Here is a 19,319-nt window from a genome sequence, read left to right as displayed (position 1 = left end):
TATCGTGATTGTATAAGTTCTTTTTTATTTGCACAATTTTATCGGTTTTCATTTTCAGATTTAAATAAAAACAGATAGTGATAGAGATAAAAGTAGATGCTTTGTTACAATTTTATTCAAATACATCTTTTAATCTGATTTTGTTAACAGATTAGTGAATTTTTTTTCATTTTGAACACAAGTTTGCTTTTGAAGGAAATATATCTCTAGCCAAGGGTTTTCATTTTTAATCGCGTTATTCCCCAAAAAATTATAATATTTGTAGTATAAAATAAACTTCCAATTTCCGAATAATTAGTTTTGTGACTATTCTATAATTAAAATTCTAACTCGAGTATTAAAATTCTATAAACATTATTATCTTAACATTTTCAAACTGGATTAAACAAAATATAAAATTTCATCAATAGCACGTTCAATCGGGAAAAGCTCTTAATAAAATATGATTGATAAAAAGATCATTAATAAAGCGTACTGCTTTCCAGGGAGGGAATGTGAAATTCAGATTAGGCGGGGAAGAGCAAGACTAAGCAAACGATAATCCAGATGCCATTTGCTGGTTTACATGTTATCCTGTCATCCCGATCTCCCAGAATTATACTGATCGTATGGATTTAAGCGAGATGGAGTGTCCCTATAACGTCACGCTGTATTTCGATTGTCACTCAGCGTCTTCTTGTTCCTCGGTTATATATACGAGTATGTCTTCGTACATACCTTAATCTTAAAACATAATACATTTAGACGCTGACTGTCAATTGTTTAGTTTCTTCGTCATGAACTGCCCATACGTGTGTCCGTATAACGATGCGGTCCTTCTAGAAATATATTCCTGAAAGGGATGCCGTCCATCGAATGTTAAAGTGTGCACGATGTCTAATGTACACGGGCGCAATGGAATTTCCAATTTTCCTGGAGAAAGGCAAAGAGAAAGGGAGAGAACGAGAGGATAGTATCGAAGATACGTGGAATTAACGCGCGCGAATATATTCTGAGCGTTATATTGGAAACCGATATTCATGACCCTCCGTCCCCCGTGCTCTTGTCCTCCTTCGGCCTCTTCCTCCCTCATTCGCTTTCTGCGTCCGTTTCGAGCGCGGATACGTACGTACTATTTCCGTATCCGACCGCCGGATACGATTCGCTTATCATCTAAGTTTATCCTTCGATCATCGGGTTTTCAACGGATCGTTTTAGGGATCTTAGATGGATTACACAGTGTTTACATATTGAGTTCGCGGTTGTTCACGGACGACTGATGCGCTGTCGGGTATCTCGGCGAAATCATATTTGAATAAACCATCGGGAATGGCTTCTAAGCGATCCATCAAAGGTGTTGGGAATAATCTCTTTATTATAAATAAAATTAAACGGGAAGGAAAATGACATTATGGCTTTCTGTTGAGAACTCTGTTAAAATTTTATACTTTTTTATGACATTATCTTGATTTTTTTTTGTTAAAGATTAAAATTGCCACCTCAAATAAAAAAAAATGATATAATTATGGGAAAATTGTAAGAAATTAATGTTTCATTATCTTTTTTCAAGATATTATCTCGATTTTTTGCCATAGATTAAAACTACAATCTCAAACAAAATGATATAATTACGAAGATGTTAAAGATTAAATGAATATTACGTTACATGCTGAATCATTCAAGATATGAAGCAAATTAGAGGCAGTCAATGAGCAAAACAAGGCTAAAAGTCTTAACACAAGCGTATTCCAAATATCTATACATATTCAGTATTCACTGTAGATTTTTGGTGTAATTTTTTTACTAGAAATAAAATTAAACAGAATATAAAGGAATTATGGTCGGCATTCATGCTCCGCTTTTATATTTAAGATCGTCTTAAGATGTCACGAACCAACCACAGATCCGCGTCTTGAGATTATGCTTAAGAAAGAGATCTTAAGAATGGACTATGAATATCAGCTTATGATTTTCCTTTTCAAACTCCACTAGAATTAATATTTCATCACGTTTTTCCCAGACGTTATCTCTATTTTTTTTTGTCAAAAATTAAAGTTATCTCAAATCTCAAATAAAAAAATGATGGGTATTATTACGGAGAAACCGTGAGAGATTAAATACCAAACATTTCGAGCGTTACGTTACATGCATAAATAATCATTCCAGAAACAAAGCCAATCAGATGATTGATATGGGGAATAAGGATGAAAGCCCTAATATACACGTATCACATTGAATGAAACATCAATGTCGATCGGTATTTATTTACAGATCTTTGGTGTAATTAATCTCTTTATCTATAATTAAATGGAAAAACATTATGGTTTTATGTTGAAAACTATATTAAAATTAGTATTTTATCATTTTTCCTAGATATTATCTCGATTTTTGGCCAAAAATTAAAATTGCCATCTCTAATAAAAATGATACAATTACGGAGAAGTCACGCGAGATTAAATGCCAAGATGAATATTTCGAGCATTACGTTACATGCAAAATCATTCGAGGTACAAAGCAAATCTGGTGGTTAATGCGGGCGAAACGAGGCTAAAAGCCTTAACACAACGTATCCCATTGAACGAAACGTCCATATCGATCAGTATTCACTACGGATCTATCCATCAAATTACGCATCTACGTAACACGTGTTCGCGTGTCTATAATCCGATGTCTATCAACCGACTGTCGCGTTGACTAATGTAATGGCCTGGCGTTGCATTACAAACGGAACGCGATTCTGTACCTTCCTCTTTCGCCAACTGCATAAATTAAGATCAGAGATGGATAGTTCGCGAAAGGGTTGACGAAGCCAAAGTTAGCCGAGAGGTGCGTCCGATCGCGAATTATCGCTCGTCAGTTTTACGATGCAATTAAGCAGTCACGATTTTCAATTCATAACCACGGCTCTCGTTCGCCACGTTAGGAGATCGCGCTACAAGTTATTTCGCTCGCGTTCCTGCATTCGTTTCCGAGATGCACTTCCGAGTTTTTCCTCTGCACGCCACCGCAGGGTTTTAATGCGAGTGGCACGGTATTTTTCGGATACGGCTGACTATGAGCGGCACGTTATAGGGTCATTGGTTCCTTTCCTCATCGATTGCGCGTTTTATTTCCATCCGCTTTTCCAAGCGAGCGTGAAATTTCGTATTTCACGGAAAACGTGACCTGACGGGAATTTCGCGGGAGCATCCCTGTCCCACTCGCGCGTTGCGGCATTCGAGTCTTTCAGTAATAATAATTAAACAAGTTGTCCACGCAAAAAATATCGTCCAAATCGATTTTGTTCGCGCGAACACGTTAATTGATATAATGATGATCATTAATAACATATTCGATTGTTAATAATATATTCAACGTTTTTTTTTTGTTTTTTTAGATCAATGGAAATATCGTTTATACAAATTTGCGTACGTGACTCGTAATAATAAATTAAAACAAACGCGGTTTTCATTCTCGCAAATCTTTATTCAGCGCCGACTCGATATTATATTTGTAACCAAATATTAAATTTACAATCAAACTCGATTCGAGTTGCTTCACGGATCTCTTTTTAGCGTGTATGAAGAGGAAATCGTCTTTTCACCGTTATTCCTCGGTGGTAAGTAAAATATCGAGAAAAATCCGCGTTTCCCCCGCGACAAATCCGCGAACGCAATAACCGGTTAGGAGATTTCTCGAATAATTCAATTGGGATCGATAATCGCGTAATTGATTGTTTCCCTCGGCGCTCGGCGCTGACACGAAACTCAGAATCGATATCTTGAATCGCACGTGCTCCGTCACTTTGCACCCGCACATGTATACCGTAGAACAATGGCGGTGTGTTGTGTGTTGCCTTTCCTGTCAGGCTCGGCCGGGGTTTCCATTCGCCCTGGACGGCCCACGGGAAATAAAGCACTTCGGCGTGTCGTCGCTGATGGAGACAGAGCAGAACGAAGAGGAGCAGCAAGAGGCGGAAACGACGCGGCTGGGCGACGAAGGACGAAGGACGAAGGACGACGTGGCAGGTACCGGCAGCGACGCATCAAAACTAATGAGCACGGTCGTGTTTTATGCTCGTTACGTCGCCGAGAGATTGGCACGGCCGTAAATCTCCGAGATAAGTCTTTCACAAATTTTGATCACGGTAAAAGCTTGATTTCCGGCGAAAAATCCAGGTTGGGATGCGCGACAGTTAAGGATAAGGAACTGGGGAAGGGGAGAGGGAGGTGCGAGCTAAGATATACAGTGGTAGAGACGATGATAGCATTCGAAGAGAGAAGCCGCCGTCTGGTTATATTTTATACGCGCTAGAAATTATATGCATACATTTTCCTTCTTGACATACTTTTTGCAAACATATATTTTGTACGTACAAATTTTTTTTTTGTTTCTTAATATTTTGTAGGACGGCGATAAGATAACGAAAAACTTGTGAGATTGACAAATTGATACCGCTGAGATTGGACAGTTTAAATAAGGCATCGTGCATTAAAGCTAAATAAAAAAACGTTTGTCTCTTCCTACTTTTGATAAGTATAAATAAGGAAAGATAATGGCCAATGATGCAAAGCACAATTAAGAAAATTAGAAAAGTAAAATTATTCTCAATTTATTTTCACAATATATTTGTTATTTCTTATTGCCTTGAAAATAAATAAAATTTTACTCTTTTAATCTTCTCGATTAACTGGTATCATTACTCTTATCTTTTGCTATTTGCATTTATATATTGAGGTTAATTAAATAATTATTTTGATAGGTGATTTTTGTAAAAACATCCCAAAGAGAGTGATTCATTAATGACTTAGAGCTAAAGTATTGAAAATTGAGAATATTAGTTAAAAAACGCTCAACTAATTCAAACACTGAGCAGTGATTTCGTTAAAGTCGGAAAGAAATCTTTCCTCCGGAAAACAATCTCGATTAATTCTAGAGCGATACTCATATTTTTTTGACGTTAATATTACTCTCTGTGAAAAAATTCACTCACGTAATTAAACACTTTTTTATACTTTTAAGAATTTTTCCAAGATATTTTCTATTTTATAGTTTGCAAGGTGTTGGAATAACTGAATTAACGTAGTATAAAAAAAAACTAATTAAATATTACTTTAAACTGTCAAAAATTTAATAGTAAAAACTGTAATAAACTTGAACTAGTACCTGGGTGAGAATTCGCTCATATAATAGCACTCTAAACCGTAAGAAAAATCAGAAGAGTGAATACAGTGCATCTTTGAAAATTAATTAAACATTATTTATAATATTATCTATAAATAAATTAAAGTTCAATATTATCTGGATAATATCATATTATACATAAAACCAATCTCCCTCTTTCTCTCACTCTCAAGCGAGCAATGAACATTCAGAGAGATGAAATATGGTGTGCTCATTGGCTTGGGACAGAAAGGAATAGAATACCGAATGGTCGCAGGGATGAGAGCACGCGCAGAGAGAAATAGAAAGGCAGACAGAGAGAGAGAGAGAGAGAGAGAGAGAGAGAGAGAGAGAGAGAGAGAGAGAGAGAGAGAGAGAGAGAGAGGGAGAGGGAGAGAGCGTGGCAGAGTGTCGGAATCCATATCATGGGGATGTAACCATCTCGAACAACGGGATGAAATCCATTTCCGAGATTGGCGACTATCGATTGAGGCGTTTCGGGGTCTCCGGCTTTCAGCCCGCGGCTGCCGCATTTTACTCTCTAATTTCGCGATAATTAGCTGAAACGCTCGTTAATATCGGCAACCAGGCTACGCCGGCTGCGGTTTTCGGTTCGGAGCGTTAACAAGCTTCCTCTACCTCCGCACCACTCGTTGTCTCCTCTTCGCCACCCTCGCCGCAACGTCCGCCCATTACTACTCTTCCGCGCGCGCAGACGTCCGTTTCCGCCAACGCGGCATTGTCGCTCGTGCCTTCCGCTCGATAGCTGTTGCGACTTTTCAGACTGATTTGCGTTATTTTGCGGCCATTCGATCCTAACGGATATTTTATTCTCAAGGGAATTGTATGTTTAAACGTGATTTATACATTTTAATTAATTAATGGCAAGTTCTCGATATTCTCTACCGAGATATCAAATCAGATATAATTGAAATGGAATACGGTTTAGCATAATTAAAATCGACAGAAGTTCAACGAACGGTCACAGCAGGATCTTAGTGCTCAATAGTATTTTGTCGTCGCCATTTGCTACAACCGTTTATTGACTTTCTCGCTTTAGATATTTCTTACACGTATCACAGACTCGCATAATTATTATTCGTAATACTGTTTAATCTTACTCATAATTTCGCTACACGATCGATCGAGTTATCGAAAATATTCCTCTCGGTCGAGAGAAATATTCGAGTTTTTTTTATTAACATTCCAAAAAATTCCATTCCGCACGAAATATCTGCATTGTCAGGAAGCGCGACTGTCTCTGCGCGGAGTCGCGAGAAAGAAACGGAGAATTAATAGAAACGTACAAATGTTCTACGCGTGATTAATACGGCTATTGTATCAAGGGTGTCTTGCGATGTTTAAACAAATGGGCGAGTATTAATAAACTTGAGCATCCCTTACGCAAACGCCATTTATCCACTCGACTTATTTCTTTCTTTCGACTTCACATTTCCTTGCGTTTCCGCGCCACTTTATTCTAACTGGCGGATAATCTTCTCGCTGTAACGGAATAGAAGAAGGATAAAAAGATCCTCGCGTCGCGCGAATCGTAAACTAAACTTTTCTCTCGCGAGTCGACGCGCGTCGTGTCCCGCTTGCGAATTTTACGGGAGGAACGTATCGGAGCGAGCTAGGAAGGGCTTTTAACAATGGGATTAATCTCGCCGGCGATAGCCCTGTTTTATGGGCGAACACACCCGTGAACACCGGTCCCCACCATAAGTGTATTCATATCGAGGGCGAGGATTCGAACATGCCGCTCGCCTGTTCGTTCATTACTCTCGGAAGTACTTCTCGGCTCGCGTAACTTTCCAATTAAGTCAAGCGCTCGTAGGCACCATCGTGCACTAAACCCGCGTGCCCGTTTCAATTAAACCTGTACGCGCTAATAGAGTCCGGTGAATAGTACTTTCGGTTTTTCGCTCGAAAAGTCAGGCCGATTTTTTTTTTATACCTGCTCTCGTCGACGATATCTCGCCTCGTTTGCAGGGTTTTTCATCGTTTCGAAGCGCACGCACCGCGCGCAGTTTGGCGTGTCCCGTGAAAATTCGGATTCGCGATTGGAAATAAAAAAAAATCTTTCCTTTTTTTTAGAATTATTTTCAATATCGAAAAATACGAGAAGTCAAAAAGTAACTTACCCTATTTGTTTTTTTTTTATGGAACCGCTTCGCCAGAGTGGAAACGCTGTTTTCGAAGATACTTCTTCGATGATAGAAAGAAACGAAAGAGCGAGATTGTTTTCTGGAACATAGAGTTCCGTTTGTGGATTTTGCAGAACAGCAATCGATGCTGATGTTTATCAGGCCGACCTCAAGGAGACTATTCGTAGGAACAAGGTTCGGCTTGAAAAATTGATGGAGCCAATCGATATTCGAACTCTGAATTCTTCGTTCTCACTCTTAGGAATCATGTATCTACTCTGTAAATATCTGAATTAGTAAAATCTTACTTATTTGAGGTGCTATAGCTGTAATTATCAATGATTAATCGTTGTTTTCCAATGATTCTAATTAAAAAAAGAGCACTCTCAGAATCAATGTATTGCCACTGAAAGACAGTGCATGTATCACTGATTGATATAATTATACCACTGAAATCAGATTATTCACTGTCCTTCAGTGAATAATACATTGATTCCGATTTAGAGAGTAGAAGGATGAGAAAAATAAGATTTTTGCTAATATTCTCTAGATAGACAGAGATAAGCTATGTTTATTCCATTGTAAAGATTTTACTTTTATTGTAGGTATTCATATTTGACAATTAAATTTTGTTAAAAAAATAATAGAAAATAGCGCCGCTGTTCAAGTTATCCTAAATATCCATATTTTTATAAAACGGCATTTATGATGACCCCTGCTGCTTCCATAGTACTCATCATAAAAGCACGATGGCACACGCTTTATAAAGTTGAAACATAAATCTCGCGTTTGACGTAATCGTTGTCCGAAATATTATGTTTGAACGAAATGACAGCCGGTCAAAGTCAACATAAATTTTTTCACTATAAATTTGCTCGTTTTTTGGTCGCGACAAAAAAAAAACTAAAAAGCATCGTAAAAAAGAATTCAAACACAAGTTTTCAGTGTCTAGAAAAAGTATGCAAAATTGTAAATGATCATCGGTCGAGTCGTTTTCAAGATGTAAAGGTCACGCATTTTTGAAAATGTAATTTACAAACACCCGCCAGCGCGACGCCAATTTATATTATTTTATAATAAAATTTAAATGTAAAATAAAGAAAAAGTATGATCTTTGCATTTGAATAAACACGATTTCTCCTTTTCTGTTTTTTTTTAATTTGCAAGATTAAATCCCGTTAGATCCTTATGTGTTATATGCCAATACTCTCGTGATTATTGCGCTTGTCTATGAATACTTTCAATTAGTCCTATGATTCATTTTATTTTCCCACACATACTTTTTGAAAAAAATAAAATAAAAGATTATATTTTTCCCTTTGTAGATTAGATTCTATCGAAGGTACGGAGCTGAAGCTCTGCGCCGTAAAGGAAAATCGCCGCAGAGCTTAATTTTCACGAAACTAATTCAATTATATCCGGGGGATCCAAGTGTCTTCGGGATTGGGGAAGTAATAGCTCAAATTTTCAAAGAGTCAATGGCTCAGTAAGTTATAAATCTTGGTATCTAGGTCACGCGAGCATTCTACAGGAATTCATGACGTAGCTCGTTACATTTTTTATTAAAAATATCGCAGTAACATACGAAAATCTAAAAAAGCGCTATTTAAAATATTCCGTCTTTCCAGTTTTGTACGCTATTAAAAGAGTACGACGGACAAGATCGTTCCGCTCTCGTAATATTTGCATAAATTAAAGTAAGTAGTGGAATTAAAAATTCAAGGGATTTTCTATCTTTCACGAGATGCGCGATTTCGTTCTTCTTTTCTGCGTCTTCTCTCTTGACGTTTGTTAAGATAAGCGTATTTGAATTGTGATCTTATTGTTAGTTTAGCGCACGTCTCGGCGACATGAAAGGAGTTTCGCATTAGGTAGATTTGCCACGACAGATAGCATTCTAGATAAATTCCGCTGCACTGAGAGTGACTTTGGAAAAAAAGTGACACGACCATTTATTTAATTACTCGAGTTTCTATTATCATTGAACAACGATAGCGCGCATTGTACCGAGCTGTCCTGATCTATCGGATTGTCTACCGTTCGGCTAATGGTATCAATTACAACGTGAGAGGCTTTTAATGGACTTCTTTACGTGGGGGATGGAATTAAATGATTCGCAAAGGCAAGATACAGCTCAAGCTGCAGAATGATTTCGAGATATCTTGTTTTTTCGCAGAAGACATTGTGTCAAATTAACAGAAATCTTTTAAGAATACAAAAAATTTAATAATATATGTTATTTTTTTTATTAAAGACAGAAGAATAGTCTGTACAATGTTACTCTATGCAAAAGCACGATATTTATTTGTATAAATTTTGGATGAATACGTGCTGTGCTAACAAAAGAATTTTATGGGACAAAAAAACAGTACACATGTTTGTTTATAATTTTTACATATTTTACAGATGTATATAGTACACAGAAAAAAATATATTTTTGTTTCGAGAATATCTTTATTTATCGAAATGTTAAAATAAATATTAAAATAAAATTATAAACAGTTAAAGAGACATAGCTGCCTACAAAAAAAAAAAAAAAAAAAATGAAAACGAAAAAATTTTGTATGATTTTATTAAGAAAAATATATTCATTGTTTAATAATAATTCTTACGAAGAATCGAGAGAAAAGATATCGGATAGAAAATAACAATATCTTCAAACCAAGAATTGAACATTTTTAATTATTATAAGAAATAATAATAATAATTAATTCTTCAAATAACGGTTATATCACTAAAATAAAAATATGTAAAATATTTTGCTAACATTATAAATAAACTAATCATTATATTAAATAAAGTATATTGGTTTTAATGTTCTCTCTACGTATATATTATTTACCGTAATTATTGTATGTATATTATCAAGTTCAAGAAATACTTTATCTTTTACGGAATAAAGATAAAACGTTCTTGGGAAATAACCTGCATAGTTTAATGGTTACGTATATTTCCAATAAATTTTTGGACGGTGCAGCAGAACGGTATATTTTTTGTTGAATGGAGGGGACGGGGTACATCGATTTGTAAGCGCACATTCGTGTCGGCTGCGGTAATAGAGAAAAAGAACGAGTGAGAAAAAGGGAGATCAATTGCAAGCTTTTTTACATTGTAGTTTTATTCCTGCGATCAAACGCTATACGGCAATTAAGGCCGCTAATTTAAATAAGAAAATAGTCGTGTGTCGCGCAAGAGAAAACTTCGCCATCAATGAGATCTGAAAGACAAACTGTTCGCGAGCCGTTCTCTCCGAGGATAAACCGTTTAAACGAGAATTTAATTTTCCGAAAATTCTCGACGACCTCAGCGCGACGCGACCGAGACTTATCGGATGACTAAGCCGACGATTAATATTTTCCGCGACAATGACTCCTTGTTGAATCGCAAAAACGATCAAATTCGCCTTTCGCGAGGATTAATCGTGCGAAAAATAAGCGAGAGGATAAATTTAGCGTCGTTCTTACGGTACATTCATGCAGATACCGGGATCGTTAACGCCAGCACAATTATCAATCGTTAATTATTTACCACATATTGTGAGTGGATCAAAAAGATTGATTGGATCGCGTCCCTTTGTGACTTGCTGAACATCTCAATCTACTATATATATATCTATCCCATCTCGCGTATTCCCATTAGACGTATTAGATATTAGATGCTTGAATCTATTAGCGTTGCACGTGAATCATATTCCACTGTGATTGGTCGATACACTAATTTACAAGTTTCCGTACAAGAAGATGACACACGAAAACTGTTTCTAAATTAATTTTTTTGAATCCGCCCTCGAAATATTTCTGTCTTAGGTCTGGTTTTTGAAATGTAAGAAAGGACATTTTTTTTCAATAAAGCAAAGTTTTATTGAAATTAGAATGCAAATTAAAAGTGTTTGATTTGTATTTTTTTTAAATATGAAAAAGTAATGTAAATAGGAAAATTTCATTGATTCCGCAGCATTTTTTTTATTAATGTATTGCCCACAAACGTAGCAGAAATAATTTGCATTAGTCTTATGCAATCTTTTCGACATTTTTGCACTAATATAAAACAAAATAAAGCTCTGTACTTTTATAAACAGATGTTACATGCCACTATTAATTAAATAATGCTATAAACATGCTATATCATAAAAATTCGATCTGAATTCTCCTGGCCACAGAATCGAACTTAGCGCCCTAAAAAAAAAAGTAATTTCTTTCCTTGTACTAAAATCAATGAAAAATTTGTAAATTAGTGCTATCAAACTTTATGTTATAATACGTTTAATCCTGCGAACAATTTCGTTATACATTGAGGGACACTCGAGATGAAAAGAGTTGTTATATTTCCCTTCTTGGCGAAGTGAGATGTCTCGATTTGTATCGTCGTGACATGCGATAACCCTTCGTCTTGCAATCTCCGTTAAGTAGACTTCGAGATACCAGCGACGTTATATCGCGATATATTAAAACAACTGTGACACATTTAGCGCCTCTCGTGTTAATGAAACCGCGGCAGCAGCTTGAATCTGAAAACGTAACTGTAATTATCGTGTGACCATAATTGCAATAACGCTTCATCGACGCGTGATGTATCCTTAATTTGCGAAATTAACCCGGAAACGCCTGGCGCACGGATCGAATACCGGTGAATCTGGATCTAATGAGTCCTCAGCGATGCAATTGCACATAATAATTATATGGGAGTATAAGTTAGCGTGTAATTAAAATTTATCGATTGTTGTAAACGCGAAATTCTAATCCATTTGAAACGCATCACGATGATATGAATTGTAATATATTTAGCGACTAATCAACAAGCAGAAACAATTAATAGTATGTAAACGGCTTTAAAAAAAAAATTGTCATTTTTGCAGCATATTTGTAATTGTTTCTCGCGTATGCGCGAATAACGTTTCTTAATATAACGTTTTCTTGCTTAAGACATTTCATGGTAATGTTCGGATTTACGTGGCCAACTACAATTTGACAAACGAGCAAAACCCTTGAAGTTTTCTTTTCAATCATGGGTTTTCAACTTACTTTCACTTGTCGACGCTTGTCGGAATTTACCGATAAATTGCATGGAACTTCTCGAAGCGTTTTAAGTTGGATTACTTGAACGCTGGATTGTTTGAGCAATTGCTTTTTTTTGCAAATTACTATTCTGTTCCCTGTATTTAATGAACTTTAATCAACGGAGACAAAATGTAGCTCTGTTGCGACAAATTATACATATATCTATTGAACTACTAATTTCTTAATTAATGTATTTATTAACTTTACTTACCTTTTTACTTCAAGATATCGACATTTTTCTGTAATAGATTTCTTCTAATTATTGCTGTTAATTCTATTTAACAAAATTGTATAATTAATGATTATTAAATTAAAAAAAAAAAAAAAAAAATTTATCAAATTATCAAAATATTGATATTTCTTTAAAAAATAGTTTTGAATTTATTAATTTATTTAATAATATTTATATTTTCGTCATCGGTATTAAATATTGACCTCTATCTTTTTTTTCTTGATAGTTTATTCACATTTTAAAATACCTTATTCACACTTCGCAAAACTGAGACTGTAGATGTTAAAAGATTAATAATTTCCAAGGTATCGTAATATATAAGGTATTTAATAAAACATGTTGTACATTTTAATTTAATATATAATATATCTTTTCTTTTGTTAGTTTAATATATATACAAATCCAATAGTTATTGAAAATGATTTTCTAACATACATCATGATGCGTACACGTATATTATATTTATTGGCGTTGATATTGAAATACATTTATGGTATTATTAAAATTTAATTGATTAATTATTTAACTTTATGTACGATCAATTATTGTGATTTGAATAATTCATTTAATAAGTTCTTAAGATAAAACTGTATCTCGTATAGGATTATATAATATATACCAATGCACATTTTTAAAAATTTATTTCTAACTCTTATTCGCAATAACGTTTTCTTGAAATTTTTACTAATTAGGAAATATTAATATATTCATTTAATTTGTATAACGATAACATTGCATATATTATATAAATATATGAAATAAAAATGTTTATTTTCTAATATGCAGCAAATATATAATAATATTGTTACGTCCGACGGTGGCACAAGACACTCACGCGCACTCACGCACAATAAATAATTGAGCAGATTCTTTAAAAGAAACTGAGACGTTTATTAGAACACGTCTGTCACCGAAACGAGGCTCCAGACGTAAGCAACATAACAACAACCGTCGTCAACGAGCGACCGTCAACTCATTACTATCGATTACATAAACTATACGGTGACACATTACAAATATCGCACGACCGTAACAATATCATAATAAAAAACTTTGGGCGTGTGCATGCGAATAGAAATATAATTTTCTCTATCTCTAATTGATTTCAACTATGGTTGACAGTTTATTTATGAACACAATTTCGAATGTGATTTTGTTCGCATGAGAAATCTTTTGAAAAATTATGTCGTCTGAAACGCGTGAAAAATGCACGCGTCTGTAAGTGAGATAACTTTGTTATCTTACGTTACATAATATTTACAATGCTAAATTCAGAGTTTATTATCATCAACATTGATGAAAGCTAACGTAGAACCGACGTTGCCAAACACAACTTTTGTTTACAGAATTCAATATCCCATTTGCATTAACCTGCTGGAAACTTGTCAAACTTATAAGGAGCAAATAATACTTGATTCTCACGATGAAATGTTACCTGTCTCACGAAGAGATTGCATCCCTAAATTCGTTTACGAAAATGTAATACTCTAAGAGACATGAAGATCTCTGAAAAAGCTTCAAATTTTGTTGGAATTCAATGAACGGTTTAACATATGCATATTATTAATTCCATTACTGTTGCTGATAATATTTAAAAAAATTAGCTCTTCGCTCTATTTTTATTCAAACGCATTTCCAAATGGTCAAAACGCAAAAATGATTGATAATTTTATAAAGAAACAAGGAAATAAGTAGTACTCCTCACTTCAAGTGGTTAATAAAATTTAGTCTCTGAAGACATTTTAAGTGGAAATGATGAGTTTTCGCGGAAAAAAAAACTTCTGTTTCAATGCGCGAGAGTTTATGATGACCAACGACACAAGGCAGTAACTTCTTGGTTCTTGAAGTTCGCGAACAAATTCGTCCACGTCGAAAGACGACCAAATCTCATTCCACGAATATTATTCACTCGTTACGAGTTCAAGCGGAGTTTCTATCAAGTAGTGTCACTTGGATGGGACGTTTCTTTAAACGAAAGTTACATGATTACGTGAAACTTTGCAGTCCTCCTTAGATTTCGCCACTGGGGATACGGATTTCTCATGGAAACTGTCTGCAGTTGAATCTCTCGCTTTAAGTTTACTCGCAAATAGGTTTTTCTTTGATCCCACGCGGAATCTCCCGTCGCGTCCTCCTCCTCTTCACGAACGTTTGGATTTCATCGGCTGGGGACTTTCGGCTCGCGAGACGTGAGATGAACTAAGGGCAATGATTTTCGATACGTGAATTCGGCAGTGGCGTTTTGACCCGTCGAGACAAGAAACGAAATTCGAAGTGTTTGAACTTCCTCCTGAACGTGTCTCGGCTTTACGAAAGCTATCATCGGTTTGCGATAGTCACGTGGCGTGGCTGATGAGAATCTGGAAGCACCGTCTTACGTCCGCGATAATCAGGACAGCCGCGAGAATTAGTATGGCGTTGCTTGACGTAGCCGCCGTGGAATCTCGCCGATCGCCTCCGTGCATGGCCGCCGGTTTCTCCTCCTCTGCGAAAACAGATGAGATTCCTTGATGGAATTAAACGCGAGTGAGAGAAAAGCAATCGGACGTTACAGAGTGCTCGCGAAATATCTGGCCAAACTTCGTATTTTCTACCTATTGAAGCTCTGTTGAAGAGATACGTCGTATAAACATTGATCAGTAAACTATTCGTTACTGTAATTTGGAATTGATACATTGAGCGAAAAGCTAAAAACGAACAAAATATTATACACTGATTAAATATTAAGGAATTAAATTTAAATCAATTTCTTGAGTTAAATAACATTTTGTTATTTTTTTAACTTTCATGCGCGTCGAAATTTGTTATTATAACATAAAACATATATGTGATTTGAAAATTACGTTTTATCGCTTTTATGGTTGAATCGCTCAGCTTCAAAGTAAGCAGTGTTCATGTGAACTTCATAATGAATATATAAACTTCGTAAACAGTAAAACCAAATTTTAATCAAATTTAACACACTCTTTCAGTTAAATCGTTTACTCCATTATTTTCAAGTCAAATTAATATATTAAACAGTGGCGAATGATTAAAAAATAACTCGAGTATCAACTTGTTACTACACGGAGAGGAAGGTTTCGTTGAAGTATCTAAAAATTTATCGAGGTACAGAAACATCTGAAAATAACTTGGATAGAACATCAAAATAATTATATACGTGTGCAGGACGTTCGAACAATGCTGCAAAAAAATTGGACATTTTTGCAAACTATTTGACCATTTTAACAGTCCAAATTATTTACAAGTCTATATGTAATTAAATTTTCAGCAAAAATGCTTTTGCAATATTGTTCTCTTCGTACATGTATATGCTGTATGCGTGCATTTTATATTGTGAATGTACGTTTCCTCGTCAATACATGAAGAAACTTTAAATGATCATTCGCGTTGATCCCGGTCGGAATGGAATTGCCGAAATAAACTACTGGTTAATCCCGCTGAGATCGAAAAAATGGACGACCGGTCTTATATACCGCGATCCTCCGAGATTGAGGATAGTTCGCGTATTTTACGGCCTATAAGGCTCGTCTTACGCATCTGTTTTAACCCGAATCCAGATTTCACGCGTATATATACGCGAAAGCATAAATAAGTGTCGTCTCAATGGTTCGAGGAGAAAGGGGGGGCTGATTCTCAGCAGTTCCGATGATCGACGAGAAAGATTTTTTTCAAAAGGCTCGGTTAAGATGGAAAGAGAAATGCAATGAAATTGACGGGGCGTAAGGATGACGGAGCATCCTCAATACCGCGATAAACGACTGACATAAAATCAATATACATGATCCAGGCGTTACTTAATTTTTTTTTAGTCAGATTAATGTAACTGCACCTACAAAAAATTGTACATTCGCTCTTTCTTCGTTGCTAAATACTAAATTGTAATAATAAGAGTATAACGATAGTCTAGAAATGTGCGAACTGTTTAAACACGAATTAAATCGAATCGAATCAGGTGAGAATTGAATTTCTGTTACCATATATTACCAATTACATAAAATCATGTTTAATATGACTTTATATCATGTAATCAATATTATTTTTTTTTATACTATAGAAATCTTTTATTATATCTATATGTTAACATTGAATCTAATAATAACTATGTTGTTAATTAAAAGTTTGTGTATCAAATTCGAACAAAGAAATAAAATTCAATTCGGCTTTATTCGCGTTGAAGAAACCTAATCCGTACATCTCTAATTGATACTAAATTTAGTAGTTCAGTAAACCTGCGGACAAGCTATTTAAATACCCAGGAATTAGAGGATTAATGAGTCACGTCAAACAATAGCTCACCCTCGATGACATGTATCACGATATGAGCCGGCCTGGCGTTGCTCGGTGAACACGTGTAATTCCCGCCGTGCGAGAGCTTCACCTTCTCCACAATGAACACGGAGCCGAATCCCTTACGGTCGAATCTGACGCCGGGCTCGTAGTCGTAGTTTATCATGTGCGCCTCGCGAAACCAGAACACGAAGACGGGCGATTCTGTGGCTGCCATCAGCTGGCACTCCAAACGCAGACTGGAGCCCTGCTTCACGTGGAGATCCGGCCCACCCGGTATCACCGCGTATGCCTCCGTGATGTTCAGCCGCACGAATCGCTGCTGCACTGGTTCCGTCTGAATCTTTTATTATATTAAAGCGTCGTGAAAATGAGAACCATGATTTATAAAACATATTAATCTTCGAGGCTGATTCTCTTGAGTACAATAAATCAAAGGGCTCAATCATAGATAGAAGAAAGAATAAAGCAGCTTAAAATTGCGAAAATAAAAGCGAATGTATCCCTATCAGTACTACGTGTAATTATATTGTAATGTAATTAAGTTGCACATGTATGTTGCTAAGAGAGATTATCAACAGGTATCAAGAAAATTCTGTTATTATTTGATAGGACGGTTTGACACATTGGACATATTACTACTGTCTGACCGCGATCGCTTTGCACTACTGATTGAGCTTGGTAAACACCAATCATTTGACGCACGGTCTGATGGGTCTGCAAAGATCGGCGCAACGTGAACTCGGCTGATTGTCCCCCGCTTGTTATCTTTTATGGGTGAAAAACTCCGTTACGGAGAGAGAGACGCAAAGAAAAAGCTGTGTTTGTTAAGAAACAATTGATAGCCATAACTCGCATTGTTAAAATGACTCACAATCGACTTTTAAAATTGGATATTCAATCTTTATGAGAAAGGAGCACTTGTTGTATTCAAAACACTTACATTTAACCATCAGCGTGAAATACAATATAAATTTATATTATATTTAATATGATTATATTAAACTATGACTACATTTAATATTAATTGCAGAGAGGTATTTCTTTACAAAGTTTCTGATCTTAGTCTTCAAGTGAAAGGTAATTGCTTTTAATTTAAATTAATAAATTCGCGGTAAACGAGTTGCTGATTTTGAGTAAATTACAAACTAATTTTATTTAATAGGGACTGATAAATAATAAATGAGATCTGTTAGACTGTCGTTATATAATTTCTAAGTAAAGAAATATGGATTTTTCAAATATTTTTCAGACTTTACCTTACGATTAAGTCTTGATTTTACGAATTATATATATGAATTTAGATTTATGTTAAATTTTATATAGAGAAAAATATATTTTAATATAAAACGTATATGAAGGGTTTCCTACAAAAATCAAACAAGTCCATTTAAAAAGAAATGTGGTTTCAAATCATTCTCTATCCAGTAGTGTAACATCGTGAACAATTTTGTTCCGACAAGTATAAAACAGAAAATGAAAAATATAAATACAAATAAATAATAAATATAAAATTTCTTCAAAAACTAAACACAAATCCAGAAGTTTTTTATTACAATTTTTTAAATAATTTATCAAAATATTGATCAAAGTCTAAAATTCTGTTCATACATTTCCTATGCCCGGAGAATTATTACATTTATACAAAAAGAAATATATAAAAGAATGCTTTGTTAAGAGCAATTTGTAAAACTTTTCAAATAAAAAATAAGAAATTACTGCTTTATACTTTAAATAATCTTTCCTTTTTATCTTCACCGTTATTAATATTATGAAGAAAAATAAATGTAAAATATTACAGAATAAATAAATAGTAAATATAAATCCTGTCAGAACTAGACAAGTTTAGAAATTTTTATCTTTTTCTTTTGAATCCTCAAAGTAATCGAAGTATTAATTAAAACTTATAAATTTGTTCTTATATCTATTAAAAAATTATCATATTCGTACAATAAACGATTTGAAGATAAAATATTTTTTTTATTTTCTGAAAATTCAACTTTCTGGATTTGTTTATTATTCTGCTTTATAAAAAATCCTTCACATGTTTCGTGTTATCTCTTTTACGGATGATATTATACAATAACGTAATGAATATCACAGTATGCTTGTCATTCCTTTATTGCTACGATATTAAGATAGACTATTTTGTTATGAACATTACCTGACACTCGTAAAGACCCGCATCATCGTGCTTGACGTTTTTAATCATTAGATTCCAGCCAGGGCTTAACTCGACAACGAAACGCGTGTCTATAGAATGCGTGCTCCTACCCACTGTAAGCAGTTGCCTGTCTTTCCGCCTGATCCACGTTACCTGAAATATGAGTTTTGTTCGTCATTTCGTTGTTACTGTTTCTCATTAATCATTCCAGAATAAATTCGGGATTTGGGAAATTACTTTGTAGAAATATCTAATTCCAGTTACAGTTTATCTCTCAAAAAATGACCAGTTACTGTTGCAAAAGTTAT

The 19,319-nt window shown here is 35.0% G+C and overlaps 1 protein-coding gene across 2 annotated transcripts in view; it reads right to left on the bottom strand.

Moving 5' to 3' along the window:
* Nucleotides 1–13,540: 13,540 nt before the first annotated feature.
* LOC105194895 (hemicentin-1) overlaps nt 13,541–19,319 on the bottom strand; it is a 122,299-nt gene continuing 116,520 nt past the window's right edge. For both annotated transcript variants that reach the window (XM_011160029.3, XM_039447834.1), the window contains exons 4-6: nt 19,012–19,164; nt 16,857–17,190; nt 13,541–15,042 (exon numbers count right to left, since the gene is read on the bottom strand). In XM_011160029.3, coding sequence (XP_011158331.1) covers nt 14,894–15,042; nt 16,857–17,190; nt 19,012–19,164 — 636 coding nt within the window. In that variant the 3' untranslated portion in view covers nt 13,541–14,893. The remainder of the gene's footprint in view (nt 15,043–16,856; nt 17,191–19,011; nt 19,165–19,319) is intronic.

Source organism: Solenopsis invicta, chromosome 4, assembly GCF_016802725.1.
Source record: "Solenopsis invicta isolate M01_SB chromosome 4, UNIL_Sinv_3.0, whole genome shotgun sequence".
In the NCBI taxonomy this organism is placed as follows: domain Eukaryota; kingdom Metazoa; phylum Arthropoda; class Insecta; order Hymenoptera; family Formicidae; genus Solenopsis; species Solenopsis invicta.
Note: the sequence above shows the minus strand (reverse complement) of the source record. Positions and strands in the feature narration are given on the sequence as shown.